General features: G+C 35.6%; 2 protein-coding genes across 2 annotated transcripts in view; both read left to right on the top strand.

The window, feature by feature from the left end:
* Positions 1-13,246, top strand: part of LOC132179019 (potassium transporter 7-like) — a gene marked incomplete in the record, with an annotated part of 39,101 nt that extends 25,855 nt beyond the window's left edge. Inside the window, 6 exon segments of the mRNA XM_059591632.1 lie at positions 7,568-7,828; positions 9,367-9,419; positions 9,582-9,696; positions 9,920-10,174; positions 11,349-11,874; positions 12,225-13,246. Of these exon segments, the coding sequence (XP_059447615.1) occupies positions 7,568-7,828; positions 9,367-9,419; positions 9,582-9,696; positions 9,920-10,174; positions 11,349-11,874; positions 12,225-12,765 (1,751 nt within the window).
* Positions 13,247-15,201: 1,955 nt separating this feature from the next.
* Positions 15,202-21,829, top strand: LOC132179317 (putative disease resistance protein At3g14460). Its single transcript, XM_059592019.1, has 5 exons — positions 15,202-18,003; positions 19,384-19,600; positions 20,622-20,657; positions 21,223-21,358; positions 21,511-21,829. Exon 1 carries the CDS (start codon positions 15,245-15,247, stop codon positions 17,945-17,947), a length of 2,703 nt encoding a protein of 900 aa, XP_059448002.1. The 5' UTR covers positions 15,202-15,244; the 3' UTR covers positions 17,948-18,003; positions 19,384-19,600; positions 20,622-20,657; positions 21,223-21,358; positions 21,511-21,829.
* Positions 21,830-21,901: the final 72 nt, after the last annotated feature.

A 21,901-nucleotide genomic window follows, 5' to 3' on the forward strand; every position in this document is an offset into this window, starting at 1 on the left:
GTGTTAGCTGGCATTTTAGGATGCGGGGTTGCATCTTTGCCAGTGAAGTATCTCGGTCTTTCGCTGGGAGCCTCTTATAAGGCCAAACATATTTGGGATGGTGTCATTGAGAAGCTAGAATACAGGTTGGCTAGCTGGAAAAGGATGTATTTATCGAAGGGTGGTAGGGTCACCCTTATCAAGAGTACACTGGCTAATTTGCCCACCTGTTATTTGTCACTCATTCATATCCCGGTGAGTGTTGCTAAGCGCATCGAGAAGCTTCAACGCCAATTTTTATAGGGTGATATAGGCAAAGAGTTCCAAGTTTCACTTGGTAAATTGGGCGAAGGTTTGCACTCCAATCAAGGAGGGAGGGTATCAGAAATTTGATGGTGTTCAACCACGCACTTTTAGGGAAATGGTTGTGGCGCTATGGGCTTGAGAGAGATGCTTGGTGGAGAGTGGTGGTAGATTTGAAGTATGGTAGCTTTTGGGGTGGGTGGTGCTCTCTTGAGCTTGGAGGAGCTCATGGGGTGGGGTTGTGGAAGAATATCAGGAGAGGGTGGGGGACCTTTAAAGGCTGTACTAGATATGTGGTGGGGGATGGAACGAGGATTAGCTTTTGGCATGACTTGTGGTGTGGAGATTCGGTTCTCAAGGTAGCCTTTCCAGTTTTATATGGAATTGCTCGTGAGAAGAATGCTTCAGTTGTAGCTAATATGAAGATGTTGGGAGGTTCAAATCAGTGGAATGTGAGTTTCACCAGAGAGGCACATGATTGGGAGTTGGAAGTCTTTGCGTCCTTTCTAAAGGTGTTGTATTTAGTCAGAGTGAGACAAGGGTACGAAGATAAATTGTGGTGGGCTTCTTCCAAAAGAGGTCTTTTCAAGGTTAAGGCCCTCTTTCTTGCTTTGGCTGGCAATGAGGGTAGAAGTTTCCCTTGGAAGAGTGTGTGGCAGACGCAGGCTCCTCTGAGAGCGACTTTTTTTGTTTGGTTAGCGGCTCTAGGCAAAATTTGACTTTGAATAATCTCAGGAAGTGTCACGTCATTGTGATAAATAGGTGTTGCATGTGCAAGAGGAGTGAGGAGACGGTGGATCTTCTTCTTCATTGTGAGGTTGTTTCTGCTTTGTGGTACACCATCTTTAGTCGCTTTGGGATGGCCTGGGTGATGCCTAGACAGGTTTTTGATCTTTTATCCTATTGGTGGTCTTCTGGGAGGTGGAGGAGTGCTATGGTGTGGAATATGGTGCCTACGTGTTTGTTTTGGTGTTTATGGCAGGAAAGAAACAATAGGTGCTTTGAGGACTTGGAGAGGTGATTTCCTTGCTTGATTTTCTTTTTCTAGTTAGGTGATCCTTTGTATATTCCTTATGTACCTTGGGACGCCTTACGCTTTTAATAAGACTGGTTATTATATATATATATATATATATATCTTTTGGATATAATTTTTTTCTCATAGCTTTTTGCAGATAGTTTTTTTCCCCCCTACATTGTGCAACCAATTCCTTATAGACTTCATTTTAATAATATATTTTTTGGTGCATAGAAAATATCCATTAAAAGAAGTAGTGTTTCTTTTAGGGTTGGCCGTAGGGGTGAGGTCATTTTGTCGTGATTTTCCAATCTAATTGTAGAGGGAACTAGGCCCCTTCTATAAGGTTTTAGGTTAGACATTATTATTTATTGTTATTGCTACCATTATTAGTATTGTACTAACCTATAGGCGCAGGTTTTTTTTTCATTATGATTTAAATTCAATTTTTTGTTTTTGTTTTTGAGGAAACATCTTGAGAAAGAATCGTAAAAAAATAGAAATAATAATATTGAAAAAAAGTATAGGAAAGAAAGGTGTAAGATGATTGTGTAAGTTTGTGCCCCCTTGGCGTTTTGATATATACATTTTTACTTATCAAAAAAAAAAGAAAGGTGTAAGATGAAAATAGCAATCTATTAGAATTTTTTAAAACAGCATTTAGGCTTTCAAGTTACAACTTAGTGATTTACATCTATGAAAAATGAACCAAACCTAAACGCATCTCAATGGCACTTCCTTTATACCTAAAAAAGTAATTTAATGATTTGATTGAGTATGACATTGAACATCAAACAACACCAGCCGCTATCTACCTCTGTCAGTATAATTGTACATCACACTTACATAAACATAATATTGGTGTTGGAGGAAGAAAACATCAATAAATAGAATGGTAGTTTATAATTCTACACATATACCATGAATCCAATGAAAACCTAACATATAGCAAACAACTAAGAGGAAGAAGTTTCTTTGTTACTTATTAAAGAAAAAAAAAAAAGATGTTTCTTTGTTGACCTTTTTTCTGATCTTGTCAAAATACTGCTGGTCTGTTAACATAACTCCTAGCCACAGCTACACACACGTAGACACTCACAATCAGAACCTGTTGGTTGCATCAAAAGAACACTAATTAAGAAAAAAATATAAAGGAAGTTCTCCATCTTCTTCACCCTATAGACACTTGTGTTCTGTTTCTAATGTTTTTTCAAGGTATCACCATTAGACAACAGATGAAAAATTACCATTCGAATGACAACTTTTATCATTTCTAACTTCATAATCACAGCCAGCAAAACTGCCAAACCCATAGTCCTAATTTCTAAATCAAGGCAGCCAACATAAGCACCAGCACCTACATCAACACAGTCTCCATTCCCTAAAACGCCTTCAATCAGAGCAATATAAGGATTAAATAATGACCAAGGCATAAATACAAGTTTTTTTTTTTTTTTTTTTTTTTAAGTCATGACTAAGGCATAAATATAATTATATATAAAACACAATATAAATTGAATATCAAACAACCATAACCTTCTTTTTGCTGTTGAGAACAACAGGGGGGAAAAGAAAGAGCATAAAGCTTTGCATCTAATGAGTTACATTCTGTATTTTTCACAGATTGAAACCTTGGCCAAATAAGCCAAATACTTCGTTGAGTTAATCGGATGCCAAAACTTTATTTACCCTGACCCTCCCATTGTCGACCACAACCATTCTTCTTCAATGATTCAACAATCCATAATTCTAAGTGCGCTAATATAAAACTCAGATAAAAGGCTCAATAAACATGTAAAAAAGAAAAAGAGCAACAAAAATACCAAGTCTATATTAATTAAAAAAGATTTCCCATCTTTCTTATAGTACTCCCTTATCGACACTAGAGTTTCGCCCCCTTAACTCTTGAATTGTATCGTAACCCTTCTCTGCTACAGCTGAATTAAAACCCTCAAATAATAAATAACAAAAGAAAAACAAAAATTTCTCAAATTTGCCATTTTACTTGCAGATTAAATAACATAATTAAAAAATGCAACCCACTTCACTTTGAGGGATTTTATGTAAATGTTGTGTTTAGTCTTAGATTGAGTTCTTGTGTTCAACCAAATGAAAGGAAAAAAAAAGGACCCTCGTAAACCCAATGTAGTAGTACAATTTTCCTTTTGTGCTACAGTGCAATTATAGATACCATTAAACGATATTGTTTTGCAAAGTTACTTCTATCTTACTTGGAAGCCTGTAAAAAACAGAAAAAACGATCATAACTCTTATTGCCAACCCATACGTTTTCTTTGACCGTTTGGTTTAGATAGGTAACTTGTGTTCAACGAAAATGCTCAATTAAAAGAAAATGTCCCAAAAAAAAAAAACTGTTCCGTTCATTTAGGCAGCTCAATTTAAAGAAAATTTTCTTCTAGCTGCAGCATACACTAAAATTCTATTTCCGCTATAATCTGACATTTCACATATAAACATATACGTCAGGGATACTAACCTATATCAAAGTTGAAACATAATGCCATTGAAAGAAATCGTTAATTACCCTCAATTGAAACCAAAATCAGCACATACTATAAGAGAATCTAAATAAACGTAGAAATTATGAGATTAAAATATCAAGGAAGTTAAAGTTGAAACCTTGGTGATGAAAACGACGTTGGAATATATATGCAAAATGTAACAGTGTAATTAGGTTTGTTTGGAGGTCTCCCTTTCCCCCTCCCCTTGGGGTTAATTTCTTATCAAAAGACAAAAAAGTGTGTTTGGAGTCTTGGAACTGACCTGCCTAAAACATTATTGACAACCCTTGGTCCAACCCTGATATGAATTATGGCTATGTTCAATAGGAAGCTGGACAATCCTTGGTCCAAATTTGCTTTCCTCCGCATAATGATCCAATCGGGTTGGTTGTGGTTGCATCACTGGCTGTACCATATTTTGCTTTAGGCTGACATGAGAAGATGCAGGAGTCATTGTCATGTTCATTGCAGGAACAAACTGATGAGAAGGGTTTCCAGTAGATTTATCACAAACAAATGGTTCCACTATCATTCACTTGCGAGACATCAGTCACTCTTCCCCTTCAACACAATTATTTCTTCAAGTGCCACATTTGACTCTTTCACTATTTAAATCTAATGCCATTGCCCGCGCTGTCTGCTTCAGTATCTTGTTCGTTTGTGGAATCAAATAATAATCACATTATAAAGGTAAACACAACATTTTATAGGCAACAACCAAACAGAGCAATAGGCAATTGGCGATATGTATACCCTTTTTTTCTTGCTAAGATCTCTGGGGACAGCAATGGAGATTGAATCGGAACCCATGGAGTTTGTGGACAAAGAAGAAGAAGAACGATGAAACGGATTGCCAAAAGCCCTAACTTTAGAAGTCTGAAATGAGAAAAAAAGGGACTTGAAGGTGATGAGAACACCAATAAGGAAGGAAAAGGATCCATTGGGCAAAGATTTTCCCAGGGCTGTAGTCTTCATTTTCTGCATGTGTGCGTGAGAGAGAGAGAGGAAGAGCCTATTGGTTTACAACGCTTATCTCAAATGAGAGGAAAAGTACAAACCCCAAAGAAACCTTTACAAATCTCAAGAACTTGTAGGAGGCTTAGAGTTCTACCTGACATGAGGCGTTGTGCTGCCTAAATTATTGCTAGAAAAATATGCCACTCGTCAGTAATTTAGGAACTCTAAAATGCCATGCCTCAACAACTCTAAAGTGCCACTTATCACCATGTTAACACTCCACTAGTCAAAATTTTAAGCTACGCTCTTGTGATTATGCTATTATACAATATATATGATTAGTGTTATCATAATTATAATGATCATTAGTACTACTACTACTACTACTACTACTACTACTACTGCTATTAATTATTATTTTTAGCTCATTGAATATGATGTTGTGCTTGGACATGAAAAAACAGAGATAGTTTTGGTATTTCTCAAGACTTGTTATGTAATAGGCTTGAAAAGCATATATAATATGAAATCATTCTTTTCTGACAAGATACTTGATGTTCCTACCTATGCACAAGTGGTAAAATGTAGTTCGCTTTATTATTATTTCTTTTAATCTTTCATTTTTTTTCCCCCCATTTGATAAGTAAGACCTTGGTGGTACTATTGTTAGATTCGTCAAGCCTATGAAAGTATATTAGTGTGATTTATAAGTTGTAGTGTAGTTTGTCTCGATTAAACAATGCATGTATAACCTATCGTGCCCAAAGGTTATGAGTTTCAAAGCACTCCATACATGTTTGATTGTCATGACTTGGGATCTCATTACTCAGACATGCGTGATACCTAAAAGATTAGTTATAGTTAGAATCCCTGTTAGGGCCATGCATTGTCACCATCCATACTGAGTAAAGCCTAGAGAACTTCCTCCGCTTGTAACGGTCTCTCCTACCAATCCCTTTCTGCCGAGTCTAAATAAGGAAACTACTACCCATCTAGCAGTTTCATTAAAGAGATTCTTGTAATATTGAGTGATTAAGTCATTTTTCACCGCCTTGTGAGAATTGGCAAGGCGGTGAAAAAAATCTCGTGTTGTGATCCCCTTATTTAATCAAGTCACCCTAGGCTTCTTCCTCCAACTAATTTCTTACATTAGGGATATTCTCCAAATCTGCTTTCACCTTAAACCTCCTCTCTCTCAACTTCTACAAGAAATCTCTCCTCTTTTAGAAAATCCAGGGACTGAATCTCCTCCAATAAGGACTTCTTCCTCTCATCATTTCCAAATACCTCCTTGTTCCAGCATTTTAAGTCAATTTTCAGCCGTTATAGTTTATTAGCAAAAACAAAACAGGGGGCACCAATGAACTGATGAGTCCCACAACTATTGCACCATGTCTACAAAACCTTCTGCTTTCAACTACTTGTTCTCAAATTTAAATGAGAGTGGACCTTTAGAGTTACCTCTGCTATCAAGCAATATGGGAAGTTATTTGATAGGGGTCGAGGAAGACAGCGCTGAATCAGGCCTGGGAAATGCTCTTCTCACTCCGGAGATGCTAGAAATCTTTCAAATTTAAATGAGCACAGACCTTGTTTAAAATCCTTGTTTTTGAGATCTCTCTTGGACTGGGTTGTAATCTTTGTTCCAAATTTCTCTTCTTTGAGTCTTTTCGATCTTGTCTGCTTTTTAGATTTTAGATGTTTGTAGGGTGTTTGTTTCTCCTATATACTTTTCGTGTACGAGGTCTTTTTCTTTCAATAAATTATTATTTATCAAAAAAAATTCTACAGTCTAGATCGACCTTGAACACACTTGATGTGAGACTCAACACACATCTAGACAATGTCCTCATAATTCAAATCTTTGACATTAATTGCCATGATGAGGTACCACAATCTTCCCTAATTAGATAACTGACATCCCTGTTAAGGGGAACCTGCGTGAAGTTGCAACCTGAGCAATATAATGTTGTCAAGTTGGCTCTAATACCATTTTTCATGAGTCATGAATGGCGTTAGCCACATTTGTGTGATATTTCAAAAAGACTAGTAAAAAGTTACGGTTTCCCATATCATTTATATGGCTTAGATCAACATTGTAAACATCCAATGTGGAGCTTAGTACATGACCGCACAATGTCCTCAATCCAAATCCTTAACGTCTATCACCGTTATGGGGTACCAAACATGATCCAATTCTTGTACCGCTACCTTGCTAGATTGATTGTTCCCCAGTCTGATCATCAGTCCATATGTAGTCAATGATGCTCTTTTTACTCTTATTTAGGAGGATTCTGTTCTTTTCGTTGTCGTTGTTCATTATGATTTTTCCACCACCTTTAAGCTCATGTGTTGCATACCATGACTACTTTCCTTCTTAAGTACCCCAGACACTTTAAGACTGCCCTCTTTAAGTTGTCTATATGTCAATTGGATTCTTCTAAATAAATTAGATTATAGGTCCTACCTTTTGGTTGAGGGATGCATTCCCCATGTCACTTCTACAATATGTTGAAGTACGTATCAAATGATCTTTGGGTTGAATGCTCATAATAATAGTTGAGGATGAGGCCCTAGATTAAGTACTATACTGGTGTTCACATTGTGTATATCTGTGAAAGGATCTTTTGAAGTGAAATAGAGGGTAGGGAGTTTTTCTCGTTGCCTTTTATAAATTCTTTATTTTTCTTTTGACTTATGCATACAAGCTAATGGCATTGAAATTTTCTATATTTAATCAAGGCAAATTACCCCTGTTTTGAGTAATACATTTATTTTCCTTGTGCAGATCAAGTGAAGATGATTTCGGTTGCCTGTCTTGTGATTTTGTTCAGCGTGCAGAAGTTTGGGACAAGTAAAGTGGGACTTGTTGTAGGCCCTGCTTTATTCATTTGGTTTTGTTCTCTCGCGGGCATTGGTATTTACAATCTTGTTATATATGACAGCAGTGTCTTGAAGGCATTTAATCCTGTTCACATCTATTATTTCTTTAAGAGGAACTCAATTAAGGCTTTTTATTCTCTTGGAGGTTGTCTCCTCTGTGCAACAGGTAAAACCATCAGTCTGGGAATATTGGATTCCAGAATGAAACTATTTGTCTTTTAAAAACGTGCATAAATTGGATTCTACTTGTATTATTACTTTCTCCCTTCTTTTACTTAGTTGAATCATTTTCTCGTTCTTTGTTGACCTGATTTTTTTTTTGATAAGTAAGTTAATCTCATTAGAAAGCGTAGAAGAGCATAATCTGTGTACACAAGAAGTATATAGGAGAGATCCTATAAGGGAGAAAAAGAAACACAAAAGTCCAAAAATTTAGTAAAACTAGAAAAGCGAAAACTATTATACATTGCCATCCATGCATAAAGGGGATTTGAACATAACGGATTGATAGCATTCATGCTGACACAAATCCAAATTATTTTGAAGTCTGTTTACCTTCAGGTGTAAAACAGTTGGGGTTTTGAGGTCCATTGGATGATCTTTTGATAGGCTGCTTCATCAAATAATTTATCAAAATATAATTTTATGGTAAAGTTTATAAGAGATTAGTTAAATAAATCTTGGATGTAAGGGATTCAAGGAAAGTTATTACTGGAAATGGGTGGCATGTTGATCTGAAATCCAATAGATATGAGAGAAGGCTGATTAGATTCATCACCAGTGTTTATGAATGGAGATTAGAATCGATTCATATGGTAATTTTTGGTACATGTAGTCTAACTTGATGTAACTGATTCTTTCCTTGGGTTGGGACAGATTTGGAAATCTACCCACCATTGATTATGTGGTGAGGTTTTGAGTTTGAAAACTTGTGAATATATGGTTTACGATTGTGGAGGAAAAGGCTTAGAGTTTGTACATTGACTAAAGTTGGAAAAGATGAATCTTGAATGGATAAAAGAAGCTGGAAACTAAGAAATCTACACACCTAAGATAGGTGCTCAAAGCTGGCCCTTCATATAAAGCATTAGTCATCAAGAATTCATTGGTGTCTGATCAAAATTTTATCATTCTAGTCATAGTATGTCATAGAAGAGGCTATTTGGGTTTATGAATTTGTACAAATGATTTAGGAATAGGATTTTCGTCACATGTATTCAGCACAGACAAGCATCGAAAGGAATATAAGAATTATACTAACTGGGCCTCAAGGATTTAGCCATGGACTCTATATGTATGAATACTTACATTTTTTACTCCATAGTTTGGTTTTAGGAATCTACTGGGTAGGTGTGCGTGCTGTAAGAAAGACTTAGAACCTGGAGTCATCTGAAATTTTTTCCTCCGCATTTGTGACAACAAGACACATGATTGAATTTCCACTGATCTTGCAATCAAACTGTAGGTCATACCTTCTGTCTCATCAAAACAAATTTGGAAGCATGAATTATGGATATCTTGCATCATTTGTAAACAATACATGGAGCAAAATATTGGAGGAATTTGTAAACAATATAAAATAATATAAATCATATTTATGCCTCAATTTAAACATGGTGAACGTGCAATACGACATTAATGGTCATCGTAATTTTACCATTGTCTTATCTATTTTAATATTGCTGATGATGGATTTTGTTTCAGGTTCCGAAGCAATGTTTGCAGATCTTTGCTATTTTTCTGTGCGATCAGTTCAGGTAAAGACATAAGATTCAGTTATGGTTACTGGATCAGATATCTTATATGTTTCCTTTGATATGTAATAGTGACAGCATCTCTGGTGGTTCTCTTTTCTGTTACTGTTTACTGGTGTTCCAATTAGCTTTACTTCTGATTTACTTGATAGTGGTCGTTTGCAGCTTACATTTGTATTTCTCGTTTTGCCTTGCCTTCTTTTGGGTTATTTGGGTCAAGCTGCATACCTTATGAAACATCATGGGGCTGTCGAGCAAGCATTCTTTTCTTCAATTCCAAGTAAGCTTCACTGCTTAACTCAATTATCAAGGAATCAATGTGGTCTGTATAATTCTTTATAAGTGGATTATCTTTGTAATTTGCAGGACTTTTGTGTAATACTTGGTTCAGTAAAGAGTGTACTAGAATTGGATTAAACTTTGGATCTGCTATTTGGAACATTTTATTTCCATGCTTGCACTAAAACGAAAATTAATTGTTGAGAAATTGAAATTGTCTGTAGGTGGTACTTTCTGGCCAGTCTTTCTCATTGCTAACATTGCCGCATTAATTGCCAGTCGGGCAATGACAACGGCCACATTTTCATGCATAAAACAATCGACAGCACTTGGTTGTTTCCCTCGGCTTAAAATCATTCATACCTCTCGGAAATTCATGGGCCAGATTTATATCCCTATCATAAACTGGTTCTTGCTGGCAGTTTGCCTGGTGTTTGTCTGCTGTATCTCAAGCATTGATGAGATTGGAAATGCATATGGTAATAATTCTTCCTTCTTTTTTTGAATTTTTGCTCTTTGTTTACGGATTAATTCTGGGCTTCATTTTCCTTGTAAGGCATCCCTAGATATCTGAATAAGTGCTTTGCACCCACTGATGTAGTAGGTTTTTTGTTTGTGTTAAGGTGAAGCAAACAGTCTAAACAATATTTCCTTTTGAATGGGCATTTTAGGAAGCACAAGATGTCCAGTAATGGATACACTTGATCCTTTTTGGCATTTATTTTTTCATTTTCTTGCTAGTATTGGTACTGCTCTTTTTAATGAATCACTTATTTATTAAAAAAAAAAAGTATTGGTACTAGACTTAGCTGTCCGCCTTGTTCCCATTTAGGTTTTAAAATCTGCATCATTCTTTCCCCAAATCCTTCCTTTTGTACTTCATTACTTTAGATTTGTGATATTTTTATTCTGTTCAAAAGGGATTATACAAATCCAAAGGACTTTTCTAGGAATACTAAATAAGGAAGAATCTATTTCAAGTGTTATAAAAGCAAATGCAAATGCTATACAAAGCTAATTATTGTTTCCATGGGAAATCCTAGTATACACATTTTTCCCTCTTGTATAGCTGGGTATTGGTGCTAGATTTGGCAGTTTGCCTTCCTTTCATTTAGTTTCTGAAATCCTGTAATTTATTTTTTGACAAATCTGTCTTATTGAACGCTGTTATCATGGAACTGCAGTGCTTCTGTTCAGTTTTTTATGTTTTGAGACATCCTGGGTGAAGTCATAACGAAATACAAGTGGATTCTTCTCCATTTGATGACTTTTTACTGGAGAATGTGAAGATTCTCTCATCCAATATAAGGGATTTTCTCTTTTCGGATGCCATAAACCAAAATATTTCAAATGTTGTGTTGGACTCTATCGTTGTTGGTTCCTTGACCCTGGCTCCATTAAAAGAAATAATTGTTTTTACTGGACATTCTAGTGCTCTTTAAATGAACTTTGTTTTAAAAGTGGTGAATGAGGAATTAGAGCTTTAGGAAAATGGAAGGGAAAGGTTTGTGAAATGTGTATGGTAATGTTGTATATTAAATTGAAATCAATTATATGTTTCCAATTTTTGTTAACTTGATCTTAGTATTGCTTCCTTTGTGGTTACTTGTACAAGCTTTTTTTAATCATCCTGATATTAATTCTTTTTTGCAGGCATTGCTGAGTTAGGAGTAATGATGATGACAACAATTTTAGTAACCATTGTTATGCTGCTTATATGGCAGATAAACATTGTAATTGTGCTGATTTTTGTGGTATTTTTCTTGGGGTTAGAATTGACTTTCTTCTCATCAGTTTTGTGGAGTAGTGTTACAGATGGAAGTTGGATAATATTGGTTTTTGCCGTGGTTATGTTTTTTATTATGTATATCTGGAATTATGGAAGCAAGCTGAAGTATGAAACTGAAGTTAAGCAAAAACTATCAATGGATTTGATGCGGCAATTGGGTTGCAATCTCGGGACAATAAGAGCTCCTGGCATCGGTTTACTCTATAATGAGCTGGTGAAAGGAATACCCGCAATTTTCGGCCATTTTCTGACAACTCTCCCGGCAATCCACTCTATGATAATATTTGTCTGTATCAAGTATGTTCCTGTTCCTGTAGTGCCTCAGAGTGAAAGGTTCCTTTTTCGACGTGTCTGCCCAAAGAGCTACCATATATTTCGTTGCATTGCCAGGTGAAATGCCAAATTCCTGCTAGTTAGGAGTGGTTTTATTATATCTGTGGGAGAGTGAGATCATGAGTGTTACTGCCTTTGATGGACTCAGGAAGCTAGTGCCTTTTAAATTGAGGGAGCTAATTATATCCCTTCATTTCTTCCCAGACTTGTCGAGACGTCGTTATATTTGATGTCCGTGTTTTAGAACTGAGTGCCTCAATAAAATTGCAGAATCAATTTATTTTATTGCCCAAGGAATGAGATGGAATCTTGACATTATTTTCATTTAATGCTTTATTTGCTTTTATTTTGTTTACATATGTTTGATCACCCTATAGTCTTACAAGTGCAATTCATCATTTCAACAGGTATGGCTATAAGGATGCACGCAAAGAAAATCACCAGACATTTGAGCAGCTGCTTATTGAGAGCCTTGAGAAGTTCATTCGCCGTGAAGCTCAGGAACGATCATTGGAGAGTGATGGGGATGGTGATACAGATTCCGAGGACAAGTCATCTGTCTCAAGGGTTCTTATAGCTCCCAATGGGAGTGTTTATTTTCTCGGTGTTCCTCTCCTAGCTGACTTTAAGGATACAAGCAAGCCCATCTCGGAAGCAAGCACATCAGAGGAGGTGAGACCAGCGACGCCTCCGGCAGACCCAGCAGTACCTGATGCAGAGCAGAGTCTTGAGAGAGAACTGTCTTTTATATGCAAGGCTAAAGAATCCGGGGTAGTTTATCTCCTTGGTCACGGAGACATTAGGGCGAGAAAAGATTCGTGGTTTATTAAGAAGCTAATCATAAATTACTTCTATGCTTTCTTGAGAAAGAACTGCAGAAGGGGAATTGCGAATTTGAGTGTCCCCCACTCAAACCTAATGCAGGTTGGCATGACATACATGGTTTGACTGTGGATTTATCTGCAAAAATGAGGCCAATTTCACTTGATTGGAGTTCAAGAAAGGTTTGAAACAGGCGATTGGAGTTCAAGAAAAGGTGTTCTGGCATGCTCTGCTGTCGATGCAAACTTCGTTCCTAAATGTACACATTTTTTGCACTGTTCTGGTGATTAGGGCATGGCCTTGGATCTACCAATCGTAGAAACGTTTTTTGTGGTCAATCAGAAAGCTTTTGTAGTATTATTTCTTCTTGGGTTGCCTTGTATTGATTTTGAGTCATGCATACAAAATCAGGTCGTGTAATTACAATGTCATAATTCCACTTCGAATTGTTTGACTTCAACTTCAAGTAACGTTGGACTGGGCAGTTGTACTCCTCACTCACTTCAACTTCTTTGACGTACTCACAAGATTTTGTAACAGTTTATAAATATACCTTTTTTTTTTTAATGGTGGTTGAACTAATTGAATATGATATATTTGAGTTCTAGATTTGCTTTATTAAAGTAAATTACTCTCAAGTAGGGTTGTAAATGAATAAGACTACTCAACAAGCCAATATCGAGCAGCTCGATTGATTTCGACTCATGCTCGATTAGTTTATTAAATGGGTTGTTCGTGAACACAAAATTACGATTGATTAAATGTTTTTCACTATTTCTCAACGCTTTGTTGGATTCGACGTAAAATATTTTTCATCAGAAAATGTTTTTTAACGATAAAAACATTTTATGAAAAATGATTTCCTTTCAAAGTTATAGAACTTATCCATGTAAGCCCAAAACGAAGAACCAAAATGTATAAGGGCATGTTTGAGTGTGCGTTTGAGGGGTTAAAAAGTACGTTTAACACTCAAAAAGTCATTTAAAAAAAAAAATGGTCTTCGTTTGGTAAAAAAAAAATTAAAAGCGTTTTTAAGGGTTTAAAAAGCCTAAAATGACAAAAACCCACTTTTAGCAAAAGCTTAAAAATGAAACTTTTACCAAAAAGTAAACAAGCTCTAAATCAAGAACCAACACATAAATAAAACAATTTAGAGAAAAAAGCAAAGGGAAAACAAGCATATATCTGAAAATTTTCTTTTGAGGATGAAAGCAAGAAATATTTAACAGAAAACTATTAGGGGTTAAATCTCAAACAATGTCCTGTGAAAGTCTCGAGGATTTCAAGAAGTTGCAACATTCCTGATGATCCAACACTCCAAATGATCTGAATAGCCATCACAACATTCCTTGATTCAATCACATGGTGCGGAGGCCACCACAATCCACTCAACTCAAAGCTATATGATCTTTCACTATATAAAGAAGACAAAAGCAAGAAGATGTTTTCTTTTCCATTTTTTTTTTTTTTTTTGGTCGTTAATGAGTTGGTGTCTTTCATTACGCATCCATGATCCATCAGTCGTGTAGGCCCATCACTCCACCAGGCTGTTTTCCATCCATCATTTATTTGGTGTAAAAGCAAAACACAGCTTCCCAATCTCATTTTGCTCTGTTTTTTTATGCAATCCTTCGTTAATTTCCTTTGATTCGCAAACAAGATAACATGGCTGAGGTTGCAGGCATATTTCTCTCTCCCTTCCTCCAAGTGTATTTTGACAGAATGGTGACTCGCGAATACATCGACTTCTTTCGGCGACGAAAACTCAATGATGGACTCTTAATGAGGTTGAAGATGACATTGTTGTCTGTGAATGCAGTGCTTGAAGATGCAGAGGACAAGCAATTTACAAAGCTTGACGTGAAAGAGTGGCTTGATGAGCTAAAAGATGCTGTCTATGATGCAGAGGACATCTTGGACAAGATTGTTACCAAAGACTTGCGACGGAAGCTCGATACTGAATTTGGAACCATTGCAAGTAAGGTAAGTAACCCCATCTCTACTTCTCGTTTTGTCAAGAAGGTAGAAAGAAAGACAGAAGATCTACTTAAGAGACTGGATTTTTTAGTAGAAAAAAAGGAGAATTTAGGTCTAAGAGAAGGTGTTGGAGGGAATCCATTAGAAAGACTACCCACGACTTCTTTGCTTGAAGAATCTAGTATTTGTGGTAGAGAAGATGAAAAGAAATCGATAATTAACTCACTGCTCTCTGATGATGCAAGTGGCCGTGAAATATGTGTGATTGCCATAGTTGGCATGGGGGGAATTGGCAAAACCACCCTTGCTCAATTAGTATATAATGATAGAAGGGTGGAGAAGCACTTTGACCTCGAAGTATGGGTTTGTGTTTCGGATCTATTTGACGTGTTCATGGTAATGAAAACAATTCTGGAGGCAGTAACTTTGTCAAATTATGATATAAAGGATTTGAATCAACTTCAAATTAAGCTCAAGGAGACGTTAACAGAAAAGAAATTCCTGCTTGTTTTAGATGATGTTTGGGATAAAACCTATGCCAAATGGGAGGTCTTAAGTAATACTTTTAAATATGGGGCACAAGGAAGTAAGGTCATCGTAACAGCATGATCAAGAAGTTGCATCTGTAATGTTCGCTAGTGCAATTCATCATATAGTAGAGTTGCCCGAAGATAATTGTTGGTCACTATTTGCAAAATATGCATTTCATAATGGTAATTCTGATGAACGTCTAAAGCTAGAGGCACTAGGAATCGAGATTGTTAAAAAGTGCAAAGGTCTACAGTTAGCAATCAAGGCTATTGGGGCTCTCTTGCGGTTGAAATTAAATGTTGATGAATGGGATAAGGTCTTAAGAAGTGAATTATGGGATTTACCAATTAAGGAGACATGCATCCTTCCTTCTTTAAGATTAAGTTATACCTATCTTTCGTCAGATCTAAAGCGATGCTTTGCATATTGTTCCATATTCCCAAAGGATTATTCCTTTAAAAAAGACAAATTAGTTTTATTATGGATGGCAGACAGTCTCTTGCTGCAACCCAAAAACAAAACAATGGAAGAAGTTGGTGATGATTACTTCCATTCTCTTGTATCGAGATCCTTATTCCAACCATCCAATCGCGATGAATATATAATGCATGATCTTGTAAGCGATTTGGCAAAATTTATATCTAAACAATTTGCTTTAAGCCATGAAGATGACTGTTCTCATGAAATTGGAAGCAAGACTCGCCATTTTTCGTATTCTTGGAAAAAAATTGATATTAAGAAGTTTAAGGCCCTTCAAAGGGGTAAGACGAGGTTACGAACTATCGTAGAATTAAATTTCTTTAGGGACGATTTGTTCCTCGAGTATGAAACCCAATATTTATTTCCAATGACAAGATGCCTACGAGTGCTCATTCTATCTCATTGTGGGGACATAATTAAGTTGCCAGATTCAATTGGTAAATTTATACATCTACGTTATTTGGACCTTTCTTGCACTAATGTTAAATGTTTGCCTGATTCCATATGTAAGTTGTGCAATTTGCAAACATTGAATTTATCAAATTGTGGGTACCTTGCTGCCTTGCCGAGAGATATGCATAAACTCATTAATTTGCGTCATCTTGATTTTGCTGAAACTAAGATAATGGAGATGCCGACAAATCTGGGTAAACTAAAATGTCTTCAAACGTTTACTAGATTTATTGTCAGCAAACACAGTGGATCTTACATTGAAGAGCTAGGGAAACTCACAAATCTTCAGGGATTGCTTCCTATTTTTGAGCTCCAAAATGTTGAATCTCCTATGAATGCCAAGGAAGGAAGCTCGAGGGATTTGAAGCACCTTAAGGAGTTGGTATTGGAGTGGAGAGTTGATGCTATTAATGCTTCGGAAGTTCAAATAATGGTACTTGATAGTCTTCGGCCCCATTCAAACTTGAAAAGCCTCGCCATTAACGGCTATGGTGGTAAAAGTTTTCCAGCCTGGGTAGGGCATGCTTCATTCTTTCATATGACATCTCTTCGTCTAGAATATTGTAACCACTGTTGCAGCTTGCCACCGCTTGGGCAACTGCCATCTCTACAGAACCTCTCTATTGTTGGGTTGGATGAAGTTGTGAAAGTGGGCCGTGAGTTTTATGGAAGTGGATCTTCTTCAATGAAGCCATTTGGAACCTTGAAAGTTCTAAGTTTCGGGAATATGTTGAAGTGGGAGGAATGGTTTTCTTTTGACACTGAAATTGAAGGTGGAGCATTTCCTAATCTTAGAGAGCTTGAAATTTATGAATGCCCTAAGCTAACAAGCGGGTTGCCTGTCCATCTTCCTTCTTTAACCAAATTTAAGATTCTTAATTGTTCACAACTGGTGGCTCCACTCCCTAGAGCTTCTTCTCAGTGTAAACTGATGCTCCAAAATTGCAATACAGTGGTTTTATTAAATGAATCATCGACTGGAATACATGAGCTCAAAACTCCACAATTTGATTCATTAGAGCTTACCATCCAAAGCTGTAGAAAGTTAGAGCTCCCAACACACCTAGACTATTCGTTTCTTGAATGTTTGAAGTTGGACAGTTGTGATTCTCTCAGGTTCTTTCGATTAGATTTATTTCCAAAGCTTCGTCATTTGAAAATAAGTGATTGTGGGTATCTAGAATCTCTTTCGGTTAAAGAAAAGCATGAACAAGATCTACTTCTCTCATTGATAGACATAGACATCAGTGGATGCTCTAATTTTGTTTACTTTCCGGAAGATGGATTGCGTGCCCCCAACCTTAAATATTTTTGGGTCACTAATTGTGGAAGTCTGCTGTCACTACCTGACAAGATGTACATACTTCTTCCGTCTCTTGAGACTTTGTCTATAGATAATTGTTCAGAAGTTAAGTCGTTTCCCGAAGGGGGCTTGCCTTCCAATTTGAATGAAATTTACATCGACAATTGTGACAAACTCTTTGCAAGCCGGATGGAGTGGGATTTACAAAAACTCCCGTCTGTTAAAAAATTCACAATTGGGGATAAATCTGAAGAAGTGGAGTCCTTTCCAGAGGCGAGGCTGCTGCCTATCAGTCTTTCCTATCTTCGCATCAAAGGCTTTCCAAATTTGAAATATTTGGACAGTAAAGGGCTTCAACACCTCACCTCTCTTCAAGAATTGCATATTGATAACTGCCCTATGCTTGAGTGCATGCCAGAAGACGGGCTTCCTGCTTCCCTTTTTACTCTAAATATAATTTTGTGTCCTTTGTTGGAGAAAGAGTGGCAAAGTAGAGAAGGAAAAGAATGGCACAAGATTGCTCACATCCAGCACAAGTGGATTGATTTCAAACTAATTGGTTGAGCCAAGAGTCCAGCAAGATTCTCCATTTTATTTATAATATCCACGTTTACAGTGAGGTACTTTCCTTTTTCAACCAACTAATATTTATCAATATACTTTACCATTTCTATTTTAATTTTTCTGCTATTACAATTTGATGAAACAGAATACTTTGTCCTCTTGTTTATTCCTCCTTTATATGGGAAAACTTCATTTAATTCTCATTAACTTTTTACCACTTTTGCAATTACCATAACCAAGTTAAAAAAAAACTCTCAATTTAGTATATCGAACTTCTATTTTTTTTTGTAATGTCATCCATCCATTAGGTTTTTTTTTTCCCGTTAAATCCTGTAAAATTTCCAAAATGAGCAATTTTTTTTTTCTTTTTTTTTACAAAAATAAAAAATTACAAAGATTCAAGCGTGAGTATTTTTGCAAATTCCGTTAGATCTTGATCAATGCATGAATCTTTGCAATTTTTTTATTTTTTATTTTTTCAAAAAATGGGGTATTTTGGTAATTTTGACACTCCCTCAGTAGGATTTAACAGAAAAACCTAATAGATGGGTGGCATTGTAAAAAATTAAAAGAGTTAATAATTTGCTTTGTGATGGAAGTTCAAGGGGTGAGTGAAGTTTTCCCTACTTAGATTTAGCATTGAATAGAATAAACATCTATAATTTCTATATGAAAAGAGTGAATAATTTGCTTTGTAACTGCTATATATGATTTCAAATAGGTGCGTTTGGCATTACGATATCATAAACAAAAGGACAAAGTTTTCCTCCAAACTGAGTTGGAAGAATTTCCTTTAACCTAGTCTATAAAAGTGACATGTGTCCCTTGAACATGTAAGATGCATATGTTTTTTTAATAGTAAGGACAAAGTTGAAATACATTTTATTAAAAACTCATGTGCATCTCACGTGTTATTAAAAAAATGGACACATGTCACTTTTATAGACTAGGTTGAAGGAAATTCCTCTAACCTAGTTTGGAGGAAAACTTTGTTCTAAACAAAAAGTGCGATTTTAAACCAAATCGCAGAAAATTGATTGTTTGGGATTGTGTTTTCAAAAAATTGTGATTTAAAAACGCAAAAATCGCATGGAAGGAGGTTATTTTCTAACAACGCATAATTTTTTTTTCTAATTAACAACGCATAATTTGAAAGGCTAAACTACCATTTTAAAGGCCAAATCATGATTTTGCCAAACGTTTAACTACATTTTTAAAAATTACGTTTTAAAATCGCACTTTTTGAATTCGTAATCCCAAATGGGCAACATGAGCAGTGAATTTCTGCAACAAACACACCTTCATTGAGTGGTTTTTTCGATACTTAAGAGTAAACTGTTCGACAATAGTTTTTCTTTAAGGTGGCAAATGATCCCCGCTTCCCCAGAAAATGATCAACTCTACTTTGTCTAATGGTTGTCATCTTGTTGAATCAGGAGAACATCAAGAATTATTGAGGTCAAAACTCAGCATAATTTCCTCCTTTTCAAACAAGAGAAATTAATATTGCTGACATAAAATCCAACAGACAAGCCCTCCTTGTTTTCTCTGCTGCTATCCCTCATGCGGCTATGCCCAAAAACTCAACTGGAATTCTACATTGAATAGAATATAAAGAATATGAACCAAAAGACCCAAAAAACTGGGTTGAGGGTAAGGGTACTTTCTTCTTATTTATTCATCCTTTATTTTTGTTTAAATAATTATGTATTCTTCCTTTATTTTATCTAATATGCTTATTTATATGAGTATTTCTTAAAAAAAAATATTTTTTATTTTTATTTTTTTGTGTTTATATCTAGGTACCAATCAGCTTGCAAAAGCAAAGTCTTGAATTTCATTGGAAAATGCAATGGAAATTAATAATTAACTTATTATATATAAATTTCTATAGTTGCTCCTAGTACTGCATGTGAAATTCAGTATTCTAGTAGCTCCTTTGAGAACTCTAAAATGGAGTAAACATTCTGTTGGGATGTCATTTATCTTTGGTGGCAAAATCCTCAGCTACAAGTGTTCCAATTGATAGTTAAGAGGTGTATTTATTGGGCAGTGTCTCTTTGTGTTCTTATGAACAATTTGTGTGATCATTTTTTCCAAAAATGCCCAGATTTTTGCATATAACTTGGTTACAGAGGACAATTTTGCTCAGTCAATTTTATCCAGCACAAATGGATTGATTGTTAAAAGTCTCCACTTTACTGTCAACTACTTCCTCTGTTCAACCAGCTAATTTCTCTCTTTGTTGAGGGTACAATGCTTTGCTCAATTGTTTATCCTTCCATTATTTTCTTTTGATAATTATTTTTTAATTTGACTCTAGTTGTCTAGTTTAATCCATAAAAAATAAAATAAAAAAATAATTAAAAGCCTAGAAGATTCCAAATTGGTTGGATTCTAAATGGTGTTTGCCTTTGGATCAGGTCATCTAGAATGAAATACAAACGCCACTTGGCTGCTCACGGATTCTACAATGCGTATGCTTCACATGCATTTCATGTTAATCTTGTGCTTATTGTTCTTTCATTCCTTCTTTCTTTTTCTTTCTTTTTATTTTATGGTGCTTGCTTTTTATTGAATGGTCTAGAAAGAAGTTCTTTGCCCTTCTGATTATTTGGTGTAGAAGTAATATTTGGAAGAAGATTCAGCAAGTCTTTTTCTTTTCCATTTTCAGATAATTCTTTGGCGCTCTGGAAGTTCTTGAAATAGAGTAAGCTACACAAAGCTTAATTAATCTAACCCTTCTTCGGATTTGGCTTGCTCAATTTACACAAAGCAATTTAAGCAAAGATGCCATTTAGATTATTGACTGATTTTTGGTTTTCTTTGAAAAATGCTTTGCCAAAATTAAGCTTGTGGTTGCACATAACTTGGTTACAGAAGACAACTTGTTCTGTCAATTGGTAAATATACACCTTTGCTATTGGGTATATTGTGTATCGTTAAGTTCACCTTATTTAAAGGGGAATAAGATCCTCTCTATTTCATTTGAAATGAATAATATCTATTTAATGTAAAATGATGAGTAATATTGTAAATTTTATCCTTCAACTTTAATATTAATACAATATTACCCCTCATTTTACACTGAATGAGATCTTATTCCATCGAAAGATGCTTCAAATATTCATCTTAAAGAGCTTCATCTTTTACTTTAATGAACATGTGAATCTCTGTCAAAAGTTTCAGAAAGATGTTATTCTGTCTTATGATTTAAATGTTTACAATTTATTTTGAAGGAATATCTCATTGCATAGGCCATTTTTCACTTGCAGGGTGTTTTGGCCCATGGTAAACAACGAATGTTTGAGCACAGGGTGTTCTGGAAACAAACATGTGCTCTTCTCTGTAGCATAAGTTTCATCATTCCTTATGAAGAAAATGCAAAGCATTGTATACAATTTGTGTTAGGTGAGATTTTATTAAACTATATTTTATCAAATCTAAACAAAAATAAATTTTGTTGCTGAATTATTTTCCCCCATTTCATACTTGTTTCATTATGTTCTTTAATGTTTTGTGTTGTGACACTATGCTGCCCCTTGCAACCACTCTAAAAACAGGCCCGCTCAGCACGATATTGAGGTCCATAAAAGACTTGAGTTTGTTTCTCTTAACATCAATTGGTCTGCATATGAGATGTCGAAAGTCCGATCCAACAAATAGTATTAGAGCTAAGATCATGAATTCAAGTCGTAGAAGTGCTACACTGAGTTACAACAATGTACGTAATTTATTTTTCCCTCTCCCAAAAGTCAAATTCTTCAAGCTTTTCAAAACACACTCAATTCTCCCTAAATTATCCTACCCCTTTCATAACACACTTCACGTTTTAGTTGCTAGAGAAGACGTCAACACATCATTTTCTCCTTTTTGTAAGTATTCCTGATTCCTTGTTTTTCTAAATTCATGAACTGAATTATGAGATTTATGAGTGTTTTAATCTTTACAAAT

The sequence above is a fragment of the Corylus avellana genome, chromosome ca4, assembly GCF_901000735.1.
Source record: "Corylus avellana chromosome ca4, CavTom2PMs-1.0".
Classification (NCBI taxonomy): Eukaryota; Viridiplantae; Streptophyta; class Magnoliopsida; order Fagales; family Betulaceae; genus Corylus; species Corylus avellana.

Coding starts and splice junctions, on each gene's coding strand:
- LOC132179317 (XM_059592019.1), top strand. CDS start 15,245: ATGTTCGCTAGTGCAATTCATCATATAGTAGAGTTGCCCGAAGATAAT.